This window comes from Nomascus leucogenys, chromosome 22a (genome assembly GCF_006542625.1).
Source record: "Nomascus leucogenys isolate Asia chromosome 22a, Asia_NLE_v1, whole genome shotgun sequence".
Classification (NCBI taxonomy): Eukaryota; Metazoa; Chordata; class Mammalia; order Primates; family Hylobatidae; genus Nomascus; species Nomascus leucogenys.
Window position 1 is genome coordinate 44113496 of NC_044402.1, and position 27140 is coordinate 44140635.

General features: G+C 40.4%; 1 protein-coding gene across 1 annotated transcript in view; it reads right to left on the reverse strand.

The window, feature by feature from the left end:
• The window catches only part of LOC100605972 (contactin-associated protein-like 3), a 268405-nt gene extending 242100 nt beyond the window's left edge, over positions 1–26305 (reverse strand). The window contains 1 exon segment of the mRNA XM_004087052.3: positions 25817–26305. Coding sequence (XP_004087100.2) covers positions 25817–25901 — 85 coding nt within the window. The 5' untranslated portion in view covers positions 25902–26305.
• Between the last annotated feature and the right edge of the window lie 835 nt (positions 26306–27140).

Here is a 27140-nt window from a genome sequence, read left to right on the forward strand (position 1 = left end):
CCTCTATGCAAATAAACTAGTAAATCTAGAAGAAATGGATAAATTCCTCGACAAATACACCCTCCCAAGACTAAACCAGGACGAAGTTGAATCTCTGAATAGACCAATAACAGGTTCTGAAATTGTGGCAACAATCAATATCTTACCAACCAAAAAGAGTCCAGGACCTGATGGATTCACAGCTGAATTCTACCAGAGGTACAAGGAGGAACTGGTACCATTCCTTCTGAAACTATTCCAATCGATAGAAAAAGAGGGAATCCTCCCTAACACATTTTACGAAGCCAGCATCGTCCTGATACCAAAGCCTGGCAGAGACATAACCAAAAAAGAGAATTTCAGACCAATATCCTTGATGAACATTGATGCAAAAATCCTCAATAAAATACTGGCAAACCGAATCCAGCAGCACATCAAAAAGCTTATCCACCATAATCAAGTGGGCTTCATCCCTGGGATGCAAGGCTGGTTCAACATACGCAAATCAATAAATGTAATCCAGCATATAAACAGAACCAAAGACAAAAACCACATGATTATCTCCACAGATGCAGAAAAGGCCTTTGACAAAATTCAACAACCCTTCATGCTAAAAACTCTCAATAAATTAGGTATTGATGGGACGTATCTCAAAATAATAAGAGCTATCTACGACAAACCCACAGCCAATATCATACTGAATGGGCAAAAACTGGAAGCATTCCCTTTGAAAACTGGCACAAGACAGGGATGCCCTCTCTCACCGCTCCTATTCAACATAGTGCTGGAAGTTCTGGCCAGAGCAATCAGGCAGGAGAAGGAAATAAAGGGTATTCAATTAGGAAAAGAGGAAGTCAAATTGTCCCTGTTTGCAGATGACATGATTGTATATCTAGAAAACCCCATTGTCTCAGCCCAAAATCTCCTTAAGCTGATTAGCAACTTCAGCAAAGTCTCAGGATACAAAATTAATGTACAAAAATCACAAGCATTCTTGTACACCAATAACAGACAAGCAGAGAGCCAAATCATGAGTGAACTCCCATTCACAATTGCTTCAAAGAGAATAAAATACCTAGGAATCCAACTTACAAGGGATGTGAAGGACCTCTTCAAGGAGAACTACAAACCACTGCTCAATGAAATAAAAGAGGATACAAACAAATGGAAGAACATTCCATGCTCATGGGTTGGAAGAATCAATATCGTGAAAATGGCCATACTGCCCAAGGTAATTTATAGATTCAATGCCATCCCCATCAAGCTACCAATGTCTTTCTTCACAGAATTGGAAAAAACTACTTTAAAGTTCATATGGAACCAAAAAAGAGCCCGCATCGCCAAGTCCATCCTAAGCCAAAAGAACAAAGCTGGAGGCATCACGCTACCTGACTTTAAACTATACTACAAGGCTACAGTAACCAAAACAGCATGGTACTGGTACCACAACAGAGACATAGATCAATGGAACAGAACAGAGCCCTCAGAAATGATGCCGCATATCTACAACTATCTGATCTTTGACAAACCTGACAAAAACAAGAAATGGGGAAAGGATTCCCTATTTAATAAATGGTGCTGGGAAAACTGGCTAGCCATATGTAGAAAGCTGAAACTGGATCCCTTCATTACACCTTATACAAAAATTAATTCAAGATGGATTAAAGACTTATATGTTAGACCTAAAACCATTAAAATCCTACAAGAAAACCTAGGCAATACCATTCAGGACATAGGCGTGGGCAAGGACTTCATGTCTAAAACACCAAAAGCAATGGCAACAAAAGGCAAAATTGACAAATGGGATCTCATTAAACTAAAGAGCTTCTGCACAGCAAAAGAAACTACTATCAGAGTGAACAGGCAACCTACAGAATGGGAGAAAATTTTTGCAACCTACTCTTCTGACAAAGGGCTAATATCCAGAATCTACAATGAACTCAAACAAATTTACAAGAAAAAAACAAACAACCCCATCAAAAAGTGGGCAAAGGACATGAACAGACACTTCTCAAAAGAAGACATTTATGCAGCCAAAAAACACATGAAGAAATGCTCATCATCACTGGCCATCAGAGAAATGCAAATCAAAACCACAGTGAGATACCATCTCACACCAGTTAGAATGGCCATCATTAAAAAATCAGGAAACAACAGGTGCTGGAGAGGATGTGGAGAAATAGGAACACTTTTACACTGTTGGTGGGACTGTAAACTAGTTCAACCATTGTGGAAGTCAGTGTGGCGATCCCTCAGGGATCTCGAACTAGAAATACCATTTGACCCAGCCATCCCATTACTGGGTATATACCCAAAGGACTATAAATCATGCTGCTATAAAGACACATGCACACGTATGTTTATTGCGGCACTATTCACAATAGCAAAGAGTTGGAACCAACCCAAATGTCCAACAACAATAGACTGGATTAAGAAAATGTGGCACATATACACCATGGAATACTATGCAGCCATAAAAAATGATGAGTTCGTGTCCTTTGTAGGGACATGGATGAAACTAGAAAACATCATTCTCAGTAAACTATCGCAAGGACAAAAAACCAAACACCGCATGTTCTCACTCATAGGTGGGAATTGAACAATGAGAACTCATGGACACAGGAAGGGGAACATCACACTCCAGGGACTGTTGTGGGGTGGGGGGAGGGGGGAAGGACAGCATTAGGAGATACACCTAATGCTAAATGACGAGTTAATGGGTGCAGGAAATCAACATGGCACATGGATACATATGTAACAAACCTGCACATTGTGCACATGTACCCTAAAACCCTAAAGTATAATAAATAAAAAAAAAATAAAAAAAAACAGATGAATAGATAAAGAATATATATACCTAAGTTCATGTATAGATACATAAATTTGCAAAAAAAAATCATGATTAAAATGTACACAGAAATGGTGATTTCTCATTTTACAAATAAAAGATGCCTTGTAGAAAAAAAAAAAAAAAAAGATTTTAGTCACCTGCAACTGAAAAATGCTCAAGAAAGTACACTGTCCTGAGCCCCCACCCTTATCTTCCCTCTATAGCCAATACATTGCCAAAGATTATGTACTTTTTGTGTGTATATGGCAGCTTTTCCATTATCATGATCATCATCTCACTGTAGGTCCTCATGTTAATGACCTAACTAATCCTTACAGCCAATGTTTACTTATTGACTGTCCCCCGCCACACACACACCTTACATATCACCATAGCAGAAACAGTTTTAAACTATTGCTGAGTGCAAGTCATACAAACAGCCATATCAACCAGCTCCAATGGATCCCCATTGCACCTGTCCTGAAATTCAAATTCCAGGCCCTGGCATTCAATTCCCTCCACCATCTGTTTCCTGTCACTCTCTGCACTATAGCCAAATCCCCTACACATTTCTCAGATGCGCTTCCTCCTGTAATCGGAGTGGTCTTCTGTTTCCTGAATGTGGGATGCATGCACCAATGCTCCTTGACCGCCCATCCGATGACACTGCAGCCCCTCCTGTCTGCGAGTTCTCATCACTTATTATCTTCGGGGCTAAATTCACATTTTTTTCTCTGCTCTGAAGTCTTCTCACATGTGTGAAGGCCCCAGTAAGGCTTACTCTTCTGAAATACTGAGGTCTGTCTCACGGAAAATGAATTATACCTCTGGAGAAGGAGCAGCACCTCACGGGGAGCCACACAGCATCCACGTGCGGCGGCAGATGAGGATGAGAGGGAACTGGAGAACCTCACTCCCAAGAGAGGTGCCTTGCTTGCTGACTGATGATTCTGGGATGAGGAAGAGAGACTGGCATGACCAGCTGATGAGTGTCTGGTTCCCAGGGCATGACAGACAATTCCCCCAGTCTACCTGTGGGAACAGATGTGGCTTGGAAGAAGACACATAGAAACAGGTTTAAATTCTATAAATTATAATTTATAGGGGGTAGGAGATAGGAGTTACGTGTTGTCTCTCATTCCCAATGACATTTTGACTTATTAAAGAAAACGTAGCATAGGAACACTGAATACCTCCTGACATTGGTGTTTTCAAATGACATACGGCACTACAAATATAAAGTTATAACAATAGCATACCAATTTTAACATACCAGGACCAAGGACTTTCTTTATTCTATGAGAACTACAACAGACACAACACAAATGAAGACCTAGAGGAAAGTTTACATAATTTTTTTTTTTTTTGAGATGGAGCCTCACTCTGTCACCCAGGCTAATTTTTTTTTGTATTTTTAGTAGACACAGGGTTTCACCATGTTAGCCAGGATGGTCTCGATCTCCTGACCTTGTGATCCACCTGCCTCAGCCTCCCAAAGTGCTGAGATTACAGGCGTGAGCCACCACACCCAGCCAAGTTTACATAAATTTAAGCATCTTAATTTGATGATCTACTCTATAGTCATTACAACAATAAATATAAGAACTAGACACATGGAGAGATGAAGGAGATGGGATGGGAAAATCTGCATATGAGAAGATAATGGACAAAGAGACCTGCTGGGTTGAGATGAGATAATGGGTGTTAAATCCAACAAACACAGCTCTGGAAACACAGAAGGGATTCAACACAGATCAGCTCCTTTTCCCTGAGGAAGCTGGATAGACAATCTTGTTCTCTTTCCTTTTATTTCTAAATTTCTTGCTATGTAGTTAAATTATACTTCTGTGATAAATTCAATAACTATTTTTAAACTATAGATTTTTGGCTAAAGTATATAATATGAGAGTAAGACGAACCTATTTTTTCTGAGACTTACTGCTAAGTAGAAAGAGAGGAAACCAAATAACAAAATTAAGTCCTGCAGAAAGACATCAGACACGACACAGAAAACATACAACACAGGTGCATATAATTTAAAAAGAAAATCATGTGGAGATGTTATCACTAATAATTGTTATTACGAATGTATCCACAGCTGTGGGAATATAAGTGATTAAGATGAGCTGTTAATAAAGGGCAATAAATGATCTTTCCATGGCTACAAAAAAAATAGAAAAAATGAGTAAGACCCAGTATTTGATAACACAACAGGTGACTATAGTCAATAATTACTTAATTGTACATTTTTAAATAACTTAAAGAGTGTAATTGGAGGCCGGGCGCGGTAGCTCACGCTTGTAATCCTAGCACTTTGGGAGGCCGAGGCAGGTGGATCACGAGGTCAGGAGATCGAGACCACGATGAAACCCCGTCTCTACTAAAAATACAAAAAAAAAAAAAAAAAAAAATCAGCCGGGCGTGGTGGCGGGCGCCTGTAGTCCCAGCGACTCAGAGAGGCTGAGGCAGGAGAATGGTGTGAACCTGGGAGGCGGAGCTTGCAGTGAGCCGAGATTGCACCACTGCACTCCAGCCTGGGCGACAGAGCGAGACTCCATCTCAAAAAAAAAAAAAAAAGAGTGTAATTGGATTGTTTGCAACTCAAAGGATAATTGCTTGGGGGATGGATACACCATTTTTCATGATGCACTTATTTCACATTGCATGCCTGTATCAAAGCATCTCATGTACCCCATCAATATATACACCTACTATGTAACCACAAAAATTAAAAATTAAAAATTTAAAAATAATAAATAATTCTTTCTATGCATCTCTGAGAGTTGACAGAATTAGGGTCTGAAAGAGAATATAAGGTATGAGAAGGATATGGCTTCTTCCCAAGACATGTTACAGAGGGATGGAAAGAAGACTGTGTTCAACTTATAATATCTTAAAGGGACCTCATGACCTCACAGGCCAGAGCACGCTATGGAGCATCTGGGAGCTGAAGAAAGAGAACTTCAGTGATACTGAAGTAAGGGTTAAGAGATGCACTCCAATTGTGTTCTGAAGAGACATCCCAGCAAGACCACTGACATCAGCTAGATTTTTTTCAGCCCAAAGTAATAAACCTGCAAATTATCAGACCTTGTTCACTACTCCGTACTTGGCTCTAATATGATTAGTAAGGTGGCAGTGTCAGAATCCTTGAGAAAATAATAACCAGAACATCTTAGAATTTATTGTGCCCAAGGAAGGAGCCCTGTCAATAGACAAATGTTTATTTGAGACGTCAAAAAGATAATTTTAAAATTTTAGGTAAACAGCAGGCATTATCCCATGGCAATACGTTTTATGTCTGAATTTCAACTCTATTATTTCAAGCTACGTGTGTGACTTTAGAGGCAGCTTCAACTTCAATTTTTTAACTTAAAAAGATAAGAGTATTTAGAACACAATGGAAAATGTTACATAATACTACCTTGTAGACCTCCGAGCAACCACTATACAAAGAGACACTGTTGTTATGATCGAGGACAACATCATTCATCAAATGTGAAAAGCTACCCAAATGAAGTCCAGAAAAAAAATATCCCACTGAAGAAGAGAGAAATGGGCAAAGCAACCAAAGAAAGAATATTTATGGTAAGGCCGGGCGCAGTGGCCGAGGTGGGCAGATCATGAGGTCAGGAGTTTGAGACCAGCCTGGCCAACATGGTGAAACTCCATCTCTAGTAAAAATACAAAAATTAGCTGGGCATGGTAGTGAGCACTTGTAATCCCAGCTACTCAGGATGCTGAGGCAGGAGAATCGCTGGAACCTGGGAGGCAGAGGTTGTAGTAGGTAAAGACTGTGCCACTGCACTCCAGCCTGGGTGACAGAGCAAGACTCTGTATCAGAAAAAAAAAAAAAAAAGGAATACTTACAGTGAAAAAGGAACATTAAAAGGAGGCAATATAAAGCAAAGTGAGTTAAAGCTCAGAACAAATTAAGACTTTCAAAAATTGCTAAATGCAATCAAAGAGATTTTTTGTATACTCATAAGAAAAACCAGAAGAAGCTGCACTCTTTTGACAAAGCTCATAAGGATAAGAAAATAGAAAGACAGGTCTGGATCCAAGGTGACTGAATAGAAACAGCTCCAGTCTACAGCTCCCAGCATGAACGACGCAGAAGACAGGTGATTCCTGAATTTCTGACTGAGCTTTCATGACAGTAGTGGTTCTCCCAGCATGGAGTTTGAGATCTGAGAACGGACAGACTGCCTCCTTAAGTGGGTCCCTGACCCCTGAGTAGCCTAACTGGGAGACACCTCCTAGTAGGGGCTGACTGACACCTCATACAGCCAGGTGCCCCTCTGAGACGAAGCTTCCAGAGGAAGGATCAGACAGCAACATTTGCCATTCTGCAATATTTGCTGTTCTGCAGCCTCCGCTGTGATACCCAGACAAACAGGGTCTGGACTGGACCTCCAGCAAACTCCAACAGACCTACAGCTGAGGGTCCTGACTCTCAGAAGGAAAACTAACAAACAGAAAGGACAACCACACCAAAACCTCATCTGTACATCACCACCATCAAAGACCAAAAGTAGATAAAACCACAAAGATAGGGAGAAACCAGAGCAGAAAAGCTGAAAATTCTCAAAATCAGAGCGCCTCTTCTCCTCCAAAGGAACGCAGCTCCTCGCCAGCAATGGAACAAAGCTGGATGGAGAATGACTTTGACAAGTTGAGAGAAGGAGGTTTCAGATGATCGGTAATAACAAACTTCTCTGAGCTAAAGGAGGATGTTCGAACTCATCGCAAAGAAGCTAAAAACCTTGAAAAAGGGTTAGACGAATGGCTGACTAGAAAAAACAGCGTAGAGAAGACCTTAAATGACCTGATGGAGCTGAAAACCATGGCACGACAACTACATGATGCATGCACAAGCTTCAGCAGCCGATTCGATCAACTGGAAGAAAGGGTATCAGTGATTGAAGATCAAATGAATGAAATGAAGTGAGAAGAGAGGTTTAGAGAAAAAAGAGTAAAAAGAAACGAACAAAGCCTCTAAGAAATATGTGACTGTGAAAAGACCAAATCTATGTCTGATTGGTGTACCTGAAAGTGACGGGGAGAATGGAACCAAGTTGGAAAACACTCTGCAGGATATCATCCAACTTAGCAAGGCAGGCCAACATTCAAATTCAGGAAATACAGAGAATGCCACAAAGATATTCCTCGAGAAGAGCAACTCCAAAACATAATTGTCAGATTCACCAAAGTTGAAATGGAGGAAAAAATACTAAGGGCACCCAGAGAAAAAGGTGTGGTTACCCACAAAGGGAAGCCCATCAGACTAACAGTGGATCTCTCGGCAGAAACTCTACAAGCCAGAAGAGAGTGGGGGCCAATATTCAACATTCTTAAAGAAAAGAATTTTCATCCCAGAATTTCATATCCAGCCAAACTAAGCTTCAAAAGTGAAGGAGAAATAAAATCCTTTACAGAAGCAAATGCTGAGAGATTTTGTCACCACCAGGCCTGCCTTACTAGAGCTCCTGAAGGAAGCACTAAACATGGAAAGGAACAACCAGTACCAGCCACTGCAAAAACATGCCAAATTGTAAAGACCATGGATGCTAGGAAGAAATTGCATCAACTAATGAGCAAACTAACCAGCTAACATGACAATGACAGCATCAAATTCACACATAACAATATTAACCTTAAATGCAAATGGGCTAAATGCTCCAATTAAAAGACACAGACTGGCAAACTGGATAAAGAGTCAAGACCCATCAGTGTGCTGTATTCAGCAGACCCCTCTCACGTGCAGAGACACACATAGGCTCAAAATAAAGGGATGGAGGAAGGTCTACCAAGCAAATGGAAAACAAAAAAAAAAAGCAGGGGTTGCAATCCTAGTCTCTGATAAAACAGACTTTAAACCAACAAAGACCAAAGAGACAAAGAAGGCCATTACATAATGGTAAAGGGATCAATTCAACAAGAAGAGTTAAATATCCTAAATATATATGCACCCAGTACGGGAGCACCCAGACTCACAAAGCAAGTCCTTAGAGACCTACAAAGAGACTTAGACTTCCACACAATAATAATGGGAGACTTTAACACACCACTGTCAACATTAGACAGATCAACGAGACAGAAAGTTAACAAGGATATCCAGGAAATGAACTCAGCTCTGCACCAAGCAGACCTAATAGACATCTACAGAACTCTCCACCACAAATCAAGAGAATATACATTCTTCTCAGCACCACATCACACTTATTCCAAAATTGACCACATAGTTGGAACTAAAGCACTCCTTGGCAAATGTAAAAGAAGAGAAATTATAACAAACTGTCTCTCAGACCACAGTGCAATCAAACTAGAACTCAGGATTAAGAAACTCACTCAAAACTGCTCAACTACATGGAAACTGAACAACCTGCTCCTGAATGACTACTGGGTACGTAACGAAATGCTGGCAGAAATAAAGATGTTCTTTGAAACCAATGAGAACAAAGACACAACATACCGGAATCTCTGGGACACATTCAAAGCAGTGTGTAAAGGGAAATTTATAGCACTAAATGCCCACAAGAGAAAGCAGGAAAGACCTAAAATTGACACCCTAATATCACAATTAAAAGAACTAGAGAAGCAAGAGCAAATACATTCAAAAGCTAGCAGAAGGCAAGAAATAACTAAGATCAGAGCAGAACTGAAGGAGATAGAGACACAAAAAACCCTTCAAAAAATCTATGAATCCAGGAGCTGGTTTTCTGAAAAGATCAACAAAATTGATACACCACTAGCAAGACTAATAAAGAAGAAAAGAGAGAAGAATCAAATAGATGCAATAAATAATGATAAATGGGATATTGCCACCAATCCCACAGAAATACAAACTACCATCAGAGAATACTAGAAACACCTCTATGCAAATAAACTAGAAAATCTAGAAGAAATGGATAAATTCCTCGACACATACACCCTCCCAAGACTAAACTAGGAAGAAGTTGAATCCCTCAATAGACCAATAACAGGCTCTGAAATTGAGGCAATAATTAATAGCTTACCAACCAAAAAGAGTCCAGGACCTGATGGATTCACAGCCGAATTCTACCAGAGGTACAAAGAGGAGCTGGTACCATTCCTTCGGAAACCACTCCAATCAATAGAAAAAGAGGGAATCCTCCCTAACACATTTTATGAGGCCAGCATCACGTTGATACCAAAGTCTGGCAGAGAAACACAAAAAAAGAGAATTTTGGACCAATATCTCTGATGAACATCAAAGCAGAAATCCTCAATAAAATACTGGCAAACCGAGTCCAGCAGCACATCAAAAGGCTTATCCACGACGATCAAGTTGGCTTCATCCCTGGGATGCAAGGCTAATTCAATGTATGCAAATGAATAAACGTAATCCAGCATATAAACAGAACCAAAGACAAAAACCACATGATTATCTCAATAGATGCAGAAAAGGCCTTTGACAAAATTCAACAGCCCATGCTAAAAACTCTCAATAAACTAGGTATTGATGAGATGTATCTCAAAATAATAAGAGCTATTTATGACAAACACACAGCCAATATCATACTGAATGGGCAAAAACTGGAACCATTCCCTTTGAAAACAGGCACAAGACAGGGATGCCCTCTCTCACCACTGCTATTCAACATAGTGTTGGAAGTTCTGGCCAGGGCAATAAGGCAAGAGAAAGAAATAAAGAGTATTCAATTAGGAAAAGAGGAAGTCAAATTGTCCCTGTTTGCAAATGACATGATTGTATATTTAGAAAACCCCACTGTCTCAGCCCAAAATCTCCTTAAGCTGATAAACAACTTCAGCAAAGTCTCAGGATACAAAATCAATATGCAAAAATCACAAGCATTCCTATACACCAATAACAGACAGAGAGCCAAATCATGAGTGAACTCCCATTCACAACTGCTTCCAAGAGAATAAAATGCCTAGGAATCCAACTTACAAGGGATGTGAAGGACCTCTTCAAGGAGAACTACAAACCACTGCTCAACAAAATAAAAGAGGACACAAACAAATGGAAGAACATTCCATGCTCATGGGTAGGAAGAATCAATATCGTGAAAATGGCCATACTGCCCAAAGTAATTTATAGATTCCATGCCATCCCCATCAAGCTACCAATGACTTTCTTCACAGAATTGGAAAAAACTACTTTGAAGTTCATATGGAACCAAAAAAGAGCCTGCATTGCCAAGACAATCCTAAGCCAAAAGAACAAAGCTGAAGGCATCATGCTACCTGACTTCCAACTATACTACAAGGCTACAGTAACCAAAACAGCATGGTACTGGTACCAAAACAGAGATATAGACCAATGGAACAGAACAGGGCCCTCAGAAATAATACCACATATCTACAACCATCTAATCTTTGACAAAACTGACAAAAACAAGAAATGCAGAAACGATTCCCTATTTAATGAATGGTGCTGGGAAAACTGGCTAGCCATATGTAGAACGCTGAAACTGGATCCCTTCATTACACCTTATACAAAAATTAATTCATGATGGGTTAAAGACTTACATGTTAGACCTAAAACCATAAAAACTCTAGAAGAAAACCTAGGCAATACCATTCAGGACACAGGCATGGGCAAGGACTTCATGACTAAAACACCAAAAGCAATGACAACAAAAGCCAAAATTGACAAATGGGATCTAATTAAACTAAAGAGCTTCTGCACAGCAAAAGAAACTACCATCAGAGTGAACAGGCAACCTACAGAATGGGAGAAAATTTTTACAATCTACCCATCTGACAAAGGACTGATATCCAGAATCTACAATAAACTTCAAATTTACAAGAAAAAAAATCAAACAACCCCATCAAAAAGTGGGCAAAGGATATGAACAGACACTTCTCAAAAGAAGACATTTATGCAGCCAACGGACACATGAAAAAATGCTCATCATCATTGGCCATTAGAGAAATGCAAATCAAAACCACAATGAGATACCATCTCACACCAGTTAGAATGATGATCATTAAGAAGTCAGCAAACAACAGGAGGTGACCTCTGAGGTGCTGCAGAGGTCTGAGGCATGAGGTGATCCCCGGAGAGGAAATGCCCGACCTACAGGCTGAAAAGTGCAACTTTAGCACTGGCATTCAGTTTGTTTGCTGACTTATTAGCTGTCTCCTTGTAAAGGCAATTTGATTAATGAAAAGTACCGATGATGTGATAGGTAATTTCATGTGTCAATTTGACTAGGCCGGGGGTCCCAGATATTTGGTCAAACATTATTCTGCATGTTTCTGCAAGGGTGTTTTGGGAGATTAACAATTTAATTGGTTGAGTAAAATACACTGCCTTCCATATGTGGGTGGGCCTCATCCAATCAGCTGAAGGCCAGGATAGAACAAAAATACTGACCCCCTACCACCGCCAAAAAAGAGAGAATTCTCTAGAATTCATCTGCAGCAGCAGCTCTTCTTGCCAGTCAGCCTTCAAACAGAACATCAACTCTCCTTGAATCTCCAGGCTGCCAGCTCACCCTGTAGATGAGATTTACCAGGCTCCATAACCACATAAGCCAATTCTTTATATTAAATCTCCTACACATCTCCTATTGATTCTATTTCTCTAATACACAGGCTATAAAGGAAATTTGGGGAGTGGTGGTTAAAAAAGAGAATCTGGGTCCACATTACTCTGACAGGTTGGAATGCAGATTGACTCTAATTAAATGGTAAATGATAGTTGTAGGTGATAAATACCTGTATTTGAATTCAAAATGCCAACTGTAAAAGTAAAGGGGCTTTTAGGTCAAAGTTGGCTTTTCAGCTTTATTTTTATAATACTACCCTGAATGCTATAACTCTGCTATCCCATTACTTCAGTCTCATCAGTCCCTGTGTTTCCATCAATCTGAGGTAGCCACCCATTTATTCACATTCTATAGATATTGACTACTGATCACATTCCGGGCATGATGCTAGGTGCTGGGGATACAAAATACCTCTCAATTATATCACAGTCATGTAACAGTGATATATTCAAAAGCTACTGCAATACAATAAGCCCAGTGTAATAAGAAAGGCCCATAAAGGTACCTATTCTGGATTTTCCATTGAAAGAGTAATGAAAGTGAGGAAATGTGGTCAGGAAAGGCATCATACAGTTTGGTCTGTAGTATTCCAAGAGAAATTAGGGAAAAGGTATTGTGGATTTTTCAGGAAAAAAAAAAATCAAAAGATGCAAAGACATGGTGATAGGAAAAACAATACATGACCGGGTGAGGAAAGACAGTACCATGGGGGCAGGACAAATGGGGAAGGGAATTAGTAACTCAGAAAAGCCAAGGAGAAAAACCGAAGATGCTGGTGTGCTTTTAGGAGTTTGAATCTAGTATTGAAAAACGTAACCGTGAAATGCAGCATGAAGGCAAAACTTGCTACCTTAATATAAATGTGTTAAAACTGAATAAATCCATGGACTCATTCTGTAGACAGGTGCCCTGTGGTTATCAACCACACTGTGGCAGGTCACCTCCTCTGCCCTGCCTCGTACTTCTTCACTCTCCTTTTACTCTGGCCAGTGCTGGGCTAACCGGCTCCTCACAGTGTAATGTGGCAGCACCTTCCTAAGCATTCTTAGGAAGTTACTCCTAAGAAGTTAAGTGTTTGATGATCTGTCTAATGTTGACAGTGGGGTGTTAAAGTCTCCCATTATTATTGTGTGGGAGTCTAAGTCTCTTTGTAGGTCTCTAAGGACTTGCTTTATGAATCTGGGTGCTCCTGTATTGGGTGCATATATATTTAGGACAGTTAGTTCTTCTTGTCGAATTGATCCCTTTACCATTATGTAATGGCCTTCTTTGTCTCTTTTGATCTTTGTTGGTTAAAAGTCTGTTTTATCAGAGACTAGGATTGCAACCCCTGCCTTTTTTTGTTTTCCATTTTCTTGGTAGATCTTCCTCCATCCCTTTATTTTGAGCCTATGTGTGCCTCTGCATGTGAGATGGGTTTCCTGAACACAGCACACTGATGGGTCTTGACTCTTTATCCAATTTGGCAATCTGTGTCTTTTAATTGGAGCATTTAGCCCATTTACATTTAAGGTTAATATTGTTATGTGTGAATTTGATCCTGTAGACAGATCAATGAGACAGAAAGTTAACAAGGATATCCAGGAAATGAACTCAGCTCTGCACCAAGCAGACCTAATAGCCATCTACAGAACTCTCCACCACAAATCAATAGAATATACATTCTTTTCAGCACCACACCACACCTATTCCAAAATTGACCACAGAGTTGGAAGTAAAGCACTCCTCAGCAAATGTAAAAGAACAGAAATTATAACAAACTGTCTCTCAGACCACAGTGCAATCAAACTAGAACTCAGGATTAAGAAACTCACTCAAAACAACTCAACTACATGGAAACTGAATAACCTGCTCCTGAATGACTACTGGGTACATAACAAAATGAAGGCAGAAATAAAGATGTTCTTTGAAACCAATGAGAACAAAGACAAAACATACCAGAATCTCTGGGACACCTTCAAAGCAATGTGTAGTTGGAAATTTATAGCACTAAATGCCCACAAGAGAAAGCAGGAAAGATCCAAAATTGACACCCTAACATCACAATTAAAAGAACTAGAAAAGCAAGAGCAAATACATTCAAAAGCTAGCAGAAGGCAAGAAATAAGATCAGAGCAGAACTGAAGGAAACAGAGATACAAAAAACCCTTCAAAAAATCTATGAATCCAGGAGCTAGTTTTTTGAAAAGATCAACAAAATTGATAGACTGCTAGCAAGACTACTAAAGAAGAAAAGAGAGAAGAATCAAATAGACACAATAAAAAATGATAAAGGGGACATCACCACCGATCCCACAGAAATACAGACTACCATCAGAGAATACTATAAACACCTCTGTGCAAATAAACTAAAAAATCTAGAAGAAATGGATAAATTCCTCGACACATATACCCTCCCAAGACTAAACTAGGAAGAAGTTGAATCCCTCAATAGACCAAGAACAGGCTCTGAAATTGAGGCAATAATTAATAGCTTACCAACCAAAAAAAGTCCACCACCAGATGGATTCACAGCCGAATTCTACCAGAGGTACAAGAAGGAGCTGGTTCCATTCCTTCTGAAACTATTCCAATCAATAGAAAAAGAAGGAATCCTCCCTAATTCATTTTATGAGGCCAGCATCATCCTGATACCAAAACCTGGCAGAGACACAACAAAAAAGAGAATTTTAGACCAATATCCTTGATGAACATTGATGGAAAAAATCCTCAACAAAATACTGGCAAACCGAATCCAGCAGCACATCAAAAAGCTTATCCACCATGATCACGTGGGCTTCATCCCTGGGATGCAAGGCTGGTTCAACATACGCAAATCAATAAACGTAATCCAGCATATAAACAGAACCAAAGACAAAAACCGCATGATTATCTCAATAGATGCAGAAAAGGCCTTTGACAAAATTCAACAACCCTTCATGCTAAAACTCTCAATAAATTAGGTACTGATGGGACGTATCTCAAAATACTAAGAGCTATCTATGACAAACCCACAGCCAATATCATACTGAATGGACAAAAACTGGAACCATTCCCTTTGAAAACTGGCACAAGACAGGGATGCCCTCTCTCACCACTCCTATTCAACATAGTGTTAGAAGTTCTGGCCAGGGCAATCAGGCAGGAGAAGGAAATAAAGGGCATTCAATTAGGAAAAGAGGAAGTCAAATTGTCCCTGTTTACAGATGACATGATTATATATCTAGAAAACCCCTTGTCTCGGCCCAAAATCTCCTTAAGCTGATAAGCAACTTCAAAAAAGTCTCAGGATACAAAATCAATGTGCAAAAATCACAAGCATTCTTATACACAAATAAAAGACAAACACAGAGCCAAATCATGAGTGAACTCCCATTCACAATTGTTTCAAAGAGAATAAAATACCTAGGAATCCAACTTACAAGGGATGTGAAGGACCTCTTCAAGGAGAACTACAAACCACTGCTCAATGAAATAAAAGATGATACAAACAAATGGAAGAAAATTCCATGCTCATGGATAGGAAGAATCAGTATCATGAAAATGGCCATATTGCCCAAGGTAATTTATAGATTCAATGCCATCCCCATCAAGCTACCAATGACTTTCTTCACAGAACTGGAAGAAACTACTTTAAAGTTCATATGGAACCAAAAAAGAGCCCGTTGCCAAGTCAATCCTAAGCCAAAAGAACAAAGCTGGAGGTCACGCTACCTGACTTCAAACTATGCTACAAGGCTACAGTAACCAACACAGCATGGTACTGGTTCCAAAACAGAGATATAGACCAATGGAACAGAACAGAACCCTCAGAAATAATGCCGCATATCTACAACTATCTGATCTTTGACAAACCTGACAAAAACAAGCAACGGGGAAAGGATTCCCTATTTAATAAATGGTATTGGGAAAACTGGCTAGCCATATGTAGAAAGCTGAAACTGGATCCCTTCCTTACACCTTATACAAAAATTAATTCAAGATGGATTAAAGACTTACATATTAGACCTAAAACCATAAAAACCCTAGAAGAAAACCTAGGTAATACCATTTAGGACATAGGCATGGGCAAGGACTTCATGTCTAAAACACCGAAAACAATAGCAACAAAAGCCAAGATTGACAAATGGGATCTAATTAAACTAAAGAGCTTCTGCACAGCAAAAGAAACTACCATCAGAGTGAACAGGTAACCTACAGAACGGGAGAAAATTTTCACAACCTACTCATGTGACAAAGGGCTAATATCAAGAATCTACAATGAACTCAAACAAATTTACAAGAAAAAAACAAACGACCCCATCCAAAAGTGGGCCAAGGATATGAACAGACACTTCTCAAAAGAAGACATTTATGCAGCCAAAAAACACATGAAAAAATGCTCGTCATCACTGGCCATCAGAGTAATGCAAATCAAAACCACAATGAGATACCATCTCACAGCAGTTAGAATGGTGATCATTAAAAAGTCAGGAAACAACAGGGGCTGGAGAGGATGTGGAGAAATAGGAACACTTTTACGTCGTTGGTGGGACTGTAAACTAGTTCAACCATTGTGGAAGTTGGTGTGGTGATTCCTCAGGGATCTAGAACTAGAAATACCATTTGACCCAGCCATCCCATTACTGGGTATATACCCAAAGGATTATAAATCATTCTGCTATAAAGACACATGTACACATATGTCTATTGTGGCACTATTCACAATAGCAAAGACTTGGAACCAACCCAAATGTCCAACAATGATAGACTGGATTATGAAAATGTGGCACATATACACCATGGAATACTATGCAGCCATAAAAAATGATGAGTTCATGTCCTTTGTAGGGACATGGATGAAGCTGGAAACCATCATTCTCAGCAAACTGTCGCAAGGACAAAAAACCAAACACCGCATGTTCTCACTCATAAGTGGGAATTGAACAATGAGAACACATGGACACAGGAAGGGGAACATTACACACTGGGGACTGTTGTGGGGTGGGGGGAGGGGGGAGGGATAGCATTAGGAGATACACCTAATGCTAAATGACGAGTTAATGGGTGCAGCACACCAACATGGCACATGTATACATATGTAACAAACCTGCATGTTGTGCACATGTACCCTAAAACTTAAAGTATGATAATAATAATAAAAAAAAAAGAAGTTAAGTGTTCAAGTTCTCTGTCTCTTGGCCTCTTCGATGCCTGCAGAAACCCAGCCGCAACCCATTCATTCATATTCCTCTCCTTAGAGCCAGGAGTTAATGCCCCCAGGGCAGAGCTGAATCCCTGGACAGGACTGGGGATAAATGCATTCCCCCTGCTGTCTCTCAGAGGCACAGCTGTGGAAACACATTCTATGGGCTTCCGGAAAGCTTCCCAGGGAGTTCACACCCCAGTTGCTCACAGAAGTGATCAGCTCAATGATGCCCCCTTCTGGTGGATTTTTCTTCTCTATTCCATTCTTCCCTCTTTCATGAGCTCACTTTCTAAAAGAGGCTACCTGCAAATGCCCATCACAGGCTCAGCTTTCTAAGAAAACTCTGGCTGGGACAGCGGACTTTCCAGAATGGAATGTGTGCAGTATTCTAAAATACTAAATAAAATGCAATAGGAAAATCAAAGGGATGAATGTCACATGGCATGAAGAAGGAGGTAGAGGACATCTGCCTAGCCTGCCAAAAACAAAACAAATTGACAATCAACCCTGGCCACCCAGGTGATGAGCTTTGTCACAGCAATTCTTCCTCATATCCCAGAAAAGAGAAGAAGAAATAAGGACAGTAGAATCAACTGTGACATCCAAAAAAGGAAAGCTGCCCAATCTCTTCTCTAGAATGTGTCGACTGTGATTTATGAAATGACATAGCTATTTTTATATTGCAATGCTTATCTATAGGTAAGATCTTCTCACTATTTCTTATGTCATGTTATAATTATATTCATGAAGAAGACGACCATTGCACAGACAAATACACTGTGAGGAACCGTGAGGAGAGATTTTACCCTACTTGCAAGCTAACAAATGAGCCTGCCAGTTTGTTTCATGGTTGCGGCAGAAGATTCCTGGGTCAAAGCAAAGGACTGTATTACTTACAGCATAGCAAACAATATGAGCATCAGCATATTTGCATCAATTTCCTTGCCTCAAAGTCCTCTGGGGGAACATGGATGGGCACAGATGGATGTGTACACACGCAGTGGGTTACATGACTAGTGACGAGCCCTGAGCTTAGGGAATTCAAAGTTTTTTATGGGCAGCAGGCATTGCTTGCCCTTTGGCAACACTGCCGAAATAAATCTCTTATAGTTCAAGATGTATTGATAAGCGTGTTAAGCTTATTTTTATACATGAAGAGTAGCAAATTGTTATTTTATATGGTTATTCACAGTATCTCAAAATCTATGTGATATGTTACTAGCTTAGTTTTATCATAATTTTAAAAGACCATCTGGGTTCCTTTAATTGTTAGTGGACGAGAATAAAAGGAGATAAATTAGTTGCTTTCTTAAAGCTAAGCAAAATCATTTTCTATTGAGGAATCCAAAACTTTTCCTAACTTTTACAAATGTTTGTAAATTGTAGCTTCTGTGACAGCCTGTGCTATAAAATTTCATAAGCTTATAAGAGCTTTCTTAACACAACTGTGGACTTTTCTCCTTGTGTTGTACAGCAGTTCAAATTAGCACAAGAATCATAAACTCGGCTGGGCGCGGTGGCTCACGCCTGTAATCCCAGCACTTTGGGAAGCCAAGGCGGGCGGATCACGAGGTCAGGAGATCGAGACCACAGTGAAACCCCGTCTCTACTAAAAATACAAAAAACTAGCCGGGCGAGGTGGCGGGCGCCTGTAGTCCCAGCTACTTGGAGAGGCTGAGGCAGGAGAATGGCGTGAACCCAGGAGGCGGAGCTTGCAGTGAGTCTGAGATTGCGCCACTGCACTCCAGCCTGGGCGACAGAGGGAGACTCCGTCTCAAAAAAAAAAAAAAAAAAAAAAAAAAAAAAAAAAAAAAAAAAAAAAAAAAAAAACATAAACTCTGTATTTGAACAGCTATATAATATTATATATTTATTCTCCCATTTGATGTTGCATTACTTTTTCTACCAATCTTCTTACAATGAATTCATAAAAATCTTAATTATAGCAAATGTGAAGTTCTTAAAGTTGACAATCATCAAATATATTTCTATTACAAAGATATATTCTTCAAAAAGTCATCTAAAATAGGAAACCCAATTGGGAGACACCTTAAAAGGTTATCTGCCACAAGAGAGGCTTTGCTTAAAATACTGTTCTCTTCGTATTTGTGTTAATAATTGATTTGTCTTTGAAATTAAATTAGGAGTCTACTATATCTAGTGGTCTTGAAATCAAAGGCCCTTCCCCATTCCTTATCTTCACTGCTGTGTTCAAAAAGACTAGACTCCAGGGACCTGTCCAAAGCTGGGTTAAATATAGGATGTCTGAGAGACACCCTTCTTTCATAGTTTCAGGGTAAGCATGTATGTGTATGTGTGTGGGGGGCGGGTGGAAGAGGTTGGCTGTATCAGGGTAGGCATAATACTATATTTTAAATCCCTTCTTCTGTTATAAATGTAAGCTGCAAATACTCTCTGCTCCCAGCGGCAGCAATCATCAACTTGCTTAGTTCTGCCTGTAATTTAATTTAACATGTGACACTGAGGCAGTGTTTCTTTCAATTCACATATAACTTCTTCCTCACCCACATTCCAGCCAAATGAACACACACTTACAGAAAAATGTGACTGCTTTCCTGGGCACCCCAACAATTCAACTGTCCCTAAAACAGCAGGTTCAACTTAAATTCTATTAGCTTGTCTGAGGGCTAAGATATCTAAAAATTCAAGACAAATTATCATTTGCGTATATGGAGGCAGCTCTGATTGAACAGATATCTAAAACTGATAGATAATATTTTAGATCAAATCACTCCATCCATCAAGATATTCATTTTTTTCAGTTTCAAAATTTCCATTTCTATGTTCCATAAACATTGACTTTACATGAAAAGGACAGTGAAGAGATCTCTTGAACTGGCCAGAAAGTTGAAGCTCAAAGTTGTAGAAGATTTGAGCTACCAAGTCCAAGCCTTCTAAAAGATGCCCAATATGTATGTATATCATTTTCCTAACTCTACATTTGCCCGGGAAACAATGACATTCAATAAACTTTTTTCCACGGGATTTAGTTACAAAATAAGTCAAGGAACTACAAGTTATATATTTCCTGGAAAAATATACTATTATACATATATATTATATATTCAAAACTCTGTAAAGCATATAAAGTATAAGCATATACTGAGTTATAAGGCATAACTCAACATGTTGATTTTAACCTAAAATTTTCTTAAGGCCTCAATTGCAAATGCTTTAATTGCCAATGGTTCATAAACACATCTGTGAATTAGAAGCAAGTAACATCCTCTGTTTTTATACTCTCAAAAAATGTGATTATACTTAAAAGTAATTCAAACCACAGCCCAGGCAATACATATTAGACCATGTCTTCCTGGTAATTTAATTCTTAGCAATAATTTTAATTACTACCTTATTAAGTAGGTATGCTACTTAAATTATAATCCTGTAGTTATAAGGTTAAAACTATTTTAAAATCTCAAATGTTTTTAGGTTTCAATCACTCTTCGTATTATTACAATAAAAATGTTCATTAACTGGAACACATGCAGTATCATTTTTAGCCCCCACTTTATGATATTTTTAAATTTTTATTACCAGGGTAGTCATTTCATTATAAAATTTTAACCACGCTAAGCATATACTCCATTTTTTAAAAAACTAGATTTACTGTAGGCCTGTTAAGGCTATCATAGTAAGTAATGAATTTCACACTTTTCCTTTTATACAGTATCACATCACATCAAGCAGATATATGAAATCCTTGACAGAAGACATTTAAAACAATTCTATGCTTTATATGTCAAAGTGGAAAAGGAATACTTTTTCTACAGTGACAGAGCAGACTTGACATGTGCACAATCATGTACAACCAAGCGTTTGCAAATGCTCTTACAACGTGGAGCAACCAGGCCTAGGGGCAAGCAACCTTTCAGCCAAGAGTCTCGTCAAAGGTGTGGAAGCCCATTACAGAAGGCCGGATAACAGTCAGTCTGATGGGTTCATTCAGATAGCCAAGCTTTAAAAAGTACTTCGAAGACTGATACAGATGTCCTAGACAATAAACTTCCCAAAAGGAATGGGGAATAATCCCAGTGCCAATTACATCCTTGTCATTCAGAAATCCAGGCTAATTTGATTTAGAGTCATACATAAATGAACTGTTATTTCTCATAATTGTTTTTTTTTTTTGGCCTCTTTATTTTAAATCTACATCTCTTAGGTAAAATGCATCAATTTAACTACATTTACTTATTCTGAGTTTTTCTATTGGTCCATGTTTCCTTTAAACACAATTTTGAATGGTTTTTTAAAGTAACCATTTGATTTTGAAACAAATTTACAGAAAACGTGGAAGAACTATGCTAACATGCTGTATCACCCCTGAATACTTCAATGTACATTTCCCACAACACAGATGTTCTCCTATATAACCATAATATGATCATCACAGTCATCATGGATACAGTTCCAATATTTAATCCCCAATCTTGTTCAAGTTTCACCAATTCCCAATCATGTCCTGTATAACATAAGTATTAAATGCAGAATAGTATTTAGATGCCTTGTTTTCTTAGCCTCTGTTAATCTGGAATGCCTCCTTCCTCACTCCACTCAACCTCTGACAACTTGCTATAGGTCACCACCAGTGCTGTCTCCTGTCTCTCCAGGTCCCCACCCTTGCTACACTGTGGATGCTTTCCTTACCCTGCTGGTTTCTGAATGCTGTGCCATGGCCCTGGGCCTCCCCACTACCCAGCACATGCCTAAGCTGAACTGAATGACTTTGGACTGAATTGTTCAAAAAGAGGAGGAGAGAGGAAGAGGAAGAAGAATGCCAAGTAATTTGATTTTTCCTCTTTCATGATCAAACCAATGTCTTGGAATTGATTATCATTTCCATGGGCTACTTATGCTCCGTACTGTTTGTATAGAGTTTGGTGAAAATGAATAAAGGCATCTGAACTACATTTTTTTTTTTTTGAGACAGAGTCTCAGTCTGTCACCCAGGCTGGAGTGCAGTGGCACGATCTCGGCTCACTGCCTCCTCACAGGCACCTGCCACCATGCCCCGCAATTTTTTCGTATTTTTAGTAGAGACGGGGTTTCACCATGTTGTCCACGCTGGTTTCGAACTCCCAACCTCAAGTGATCCACCCGCCTCAGCCTTCCAAAGTGCTGGGATTACAGGTGTGAGCCACCACGCCCGGCCTGAACTCCATTTTTTATAGAGTATCATTTGACACTAAAATTAAGAGTCTGTTACTCATCTGCAGAATCTCTCTTTAAATGGTATTACTAAAAGGTCCAAAATGAAACACCTATAAAAATAATTATTCCTACACTCTGTGAGATATCTTTCCTGACACATTTCACATCATAAGTGAGTTTCCTAACTAACCCACACACACTGTATAGTACGCTTACCCTTCTTTCCCCAGGCTGACTGGCGAACTTGCAAAACATAACCATTTAGGGGAAAAAATTGAGGCAATTAAAATTAAAAGTGTTTTAGGCTAAGTAATGAATAAATTAACCCACTGAAAAGTTACATCAAAGGCTATTACTCAGCATTTTACCAATTACAGGAATTTCTGCAAAATCTGCCCAGCCATTTGTGTGTGTATCCCTGGGATCAGTGACCAGAGTTCAATCCTTCTCTTGATGCTTCCTATTGTTTTCGGGGACTCAAAGAGAGCAAAATAAGTGACCTTTCACTCACTGCAAGTCCATGGGCACTGAAGTTAGGAAAATATTTCCCTTCGTGCAGAATCTTCCTAACAAAGCTTTCCCATGTATTTGTCGGGTCAAATAACATTCAAATAAACTGCACATAATCCCCAAAATGCCAAATGTTTAGAGAGCTTTTTTTTTTTTGAGACGGAGTTTTGCGTTTTGCTCTTGTTGCATAGCACACCAGGCTGGAGTGCTACGGTGGGATCTCGGCTCACTGCAACCTCCACCTCCCAGGTTCAAGTGATTCTCCTGCCTCAGCCTCCCGAGTAGCTGGGATTACAGGTGCCTGCCACCACGCCCGGCTAATTTTTTGTATTTTTAGTAGAGACAGGGTTTCGCCAGGTGGCCAGGCTGGTCTCAAACTCCTGACCTCAGGTGATCCACCCACCTCGGCCTCCCAAAGTGCTGGGATTACAGACACGAGCCACCGCGCCTGGCCTAGAGAGATCTTCTCATGAAGAGCCATTTCATGCCATTATCAACAGGCTGCCTTCGTGGGTGACTGGAAAACCAGCTGTGAATAACGTGAGCAACTCATGGTGTCTACCCGAGAAGGAAACTTTTCCATGTCCTTATTGACTTTCTTCTTGGTATTGAAGGTGGTCTCATTATTATAGTTATATAGTTTTATCTGGAAGAATTACTTGATCTAAAAGGTAACTTAAAATTAGTAAAATTAATTAGACATGGGAATACTAAGTTTCATCAATAAAAGAAGACTGAAAACACCCACAAAAGTAGTATTGAAATTCTAAGTGTCACTCAGTGACTGGCGAGAGCCCCGTCTGGTGCTGAGTCCATTTGGAACATCTGTCCCTGCCCTCTCCTCCTCCAAGAAGAATGTTCATTGTAAACGAGAAGCGCTTAATTTCTAAGGGCTTTGTAACCCTTCCACTGGATTCCAAGCAAAACAACTATCAATACAACTAATCCTGAGAATAAAAAGTAATCATAACTATACAACAAAAACAGGAAAGGTGGTGTCAGGGTCTCAGTCAGATTTCATTGCTTTGCTTTTCTCCAGGAAGGTCTTTTTGAAGACTCTTCAATAGTAAGAGTGACCTCTAGTGACTTATTTTTTTGTTGTATTTTGCCAGTTGATTGGTCAATTACTCTAGCGTGCCTTTCTATAAGTAATTCAATTTATGTATTTATTTAAGCCAAACAGCAGTTTAGATTACAAGAGGCAAGGATTTTGATTTGATGTAAGTAACTACGTTTTATTAACAAAGCCTTCTCACAAAAGCAGATTAAAGTTGAATCTGAAACACTGTACAGCACCTGACCAAAGGAGTCCGGAGCTTGTTTTTGGGAGGGGCACACCAAGTGCAGGATTAACTGAGGCGAAACTGAATCAAGATGCACAGTGAGTGCATGAACCCACGTGTGTGCCCTGTGTGTGAAGAACCCAGCCCTGTGCCCGCGGGTGGAAGAGCACTGAGCTACGGCAAACTTTTCACGACAGCTTAGGAGAACCGCTGAAAGCTACCCTTGGTTATCCTGCAGTAATCTAAATTTCCAAACATGGCCACTAGCATTTATTGGAACTTATTTCAAAGGAGATTTTGGTAGAAGAGGGCTGAGGCTGACAGCGGGGAGATGTCACTGAAAGAAAAATAAAAGTGATTTCAGAAGGAGGAGGAAGACATTTTAAAAATTCTAATCTCATGGTTCGATTAATCAAGAAAGACAGACAACTCCCTGATAGAGATTTACTCCAAGCCAAGAAAAAGAAAATGTGTAATGTTGTGTAAACATTTTTATGTGTGATAAAATATGGGTACATTACGTTTTGCTCAACTCTCTGGAATATCATCATTATACTAGAATCATAGCCCATTCTAGAAATAAAGGCTTCCTAGGTGTTTATCAAATTAAGGAAAATAAAAAAAAAGGGAACCCAATGGCAAATTAAATAATGTAAAATATTAGCATCCAGAGAGGAATCATTTTCAAGATCACCTAAATGACTGGCTGAGTTTTGTCTTTAAGCAAGAACTTTCTACTATGAGAAACGAAGCCCCTGACAGGGGTGTTCAAGTGTTATTCCCTTAGTAGTTAGGGCAGGTTATTAATTTGGGGTTCTTAAATTTAGTTTTGCCCACAGGCGCTCTGTCCCTACAGTGCATGGAAGTTAATTAGCATCTTAACTCTGAAGCTGCCAAGGTCGGCAAAACTGTAAGCTGCTAACATCTAAGTTGATGCAGTATGATGTAATGTCTGCCAGTTTTTTTCCCTGTTAGACTTAATTCCTACAAAATATTACAACCCTAAAAAGGAATAAATGACAGCACTTGCAGGCAAATCTCTTAAGATGCTCTTTTCAGGTTTTACAGAAACGTCCACTTTCTCAATGAATATTCAAGTACATAGATTAAAAAGTCAAAACATGCATGGCATATCTTAGACTCCCCCACAAGAGAAAAGTCTATTGTAAACAAAATCGTCTTTTTCGGGTTGCAATTCAATATGTTTTTTTAAGGTTCTTTATGTTCAGGAGCATGTTCTGCAATTCCACTTCCAAATATTACCGATAATTTTAAAAAATGCAAAGTTTTCCAGACAGCCTAGCGCAAGTTTTAAACCATTTGCTGTACTTACGTGGATTTCCTGCTCCTACGGGGCTCCAAGTCTGAGTAGGGAGAAGCAGCAGCACCTTGAGGAAGGCCCAGGCCACTGAAGCCATGCTCACTTCGGCCAGGCGCCCTGAGACCCGGGCCCGGCGACGGCAGCCCTTCGCCGCTCCCGCTGTCACTCCAGTCCCCTGCGCGGCTCCGACGCTGCTCTCTCTCCCCTCTCCAGTCTCTCGCTCTCTTCCTCACGCACTGGCAGCCCACTCCCGTCGGTGAGAAGCTCCAGCCTCCCTCCGCGCTGCAGACCCTCCCGCCAAGCCGCGCCCGGCCCCAGCTGCGTCTCCGGGGTCGGCCCCGCGGACTCGCGCCGCAGCTTTCTGGAGCGCTCGGGGCCGCAAGGCGCCGCCCCAGGCTCGGAGGTGGCAGGTTCAGGCGCGTCCCGGACACCAGGCGCGTCCCGGACACCAGGCGCGGGAGGCGGCCGGCAGTAACGCGAGTCAAGAAGCAAGCGGGAAGGACGCCCCAGCTCCGCCTGGCGCTCTCCTCCGGTTACACCCGCAGCTTCCTCCGTCGCTCCCTCCCACCGGGGCGGGGCGGCCGCGGTACACGGACTCGCGCCAAAGACCGCGCCGTCAGCCTCCGCCTGCAGGTGGAGAACGCCAGGCTTTATCACTCCGCTATTCACCCAACGCAGGGACTGCACCCAGGAAAATCCTGTCCTGTTTGCGTTCAAATAGGGAAGATGGGGCAGAAATAACTCTGCGGCGTGGACTTGGGCAGACGCGCGCACACTTTAATTTTGCTAGGAATTCTGACTTGTAGAGAACCAAGCTGGGAAGCCGGGCCAGGAGCAGGGAGAGGCCGGTGAGCCCGGGTTGTGCGAGTGCAAGCCTTTATTTAAAGTTTTGATATTTTGTCTATCATGAAGTTTTTTTTTTTTTTTTTTTTGCTATTACATTCAATTTTAAAACTATTTCATTCATTCAAGATTAGCGTTACTTAACAGTTGCGCCCGAGACTAGTGCGTTAGTCCCTTCACCCTAGTCCTGGCCTTGGTGGAAGTCTAAAATTTACATTTTATTCCAGCTTTCTGTCCAAAGGAGCAACCCCTGCAAGTGTAGGATGAGGAGCTCAGTCCAGCAGCAGCTAACACTGCACTCCTTGCGCGCCTGGTGTGTGCTAGAGGGGGAGGCGGGAGGCGGGAGGCGGGGGAGGGGGTCTTTCTCTTTCCCTCTTCCTCTGCTTCTCAAATTCACAGTACGGGCAAAGATTGACAAACTCACTCACATTACCACCACCGCGAGGTTCCAAAAAAGAAAAAAGAAAGAAAGATGCTAACTTTTTTAGATGGT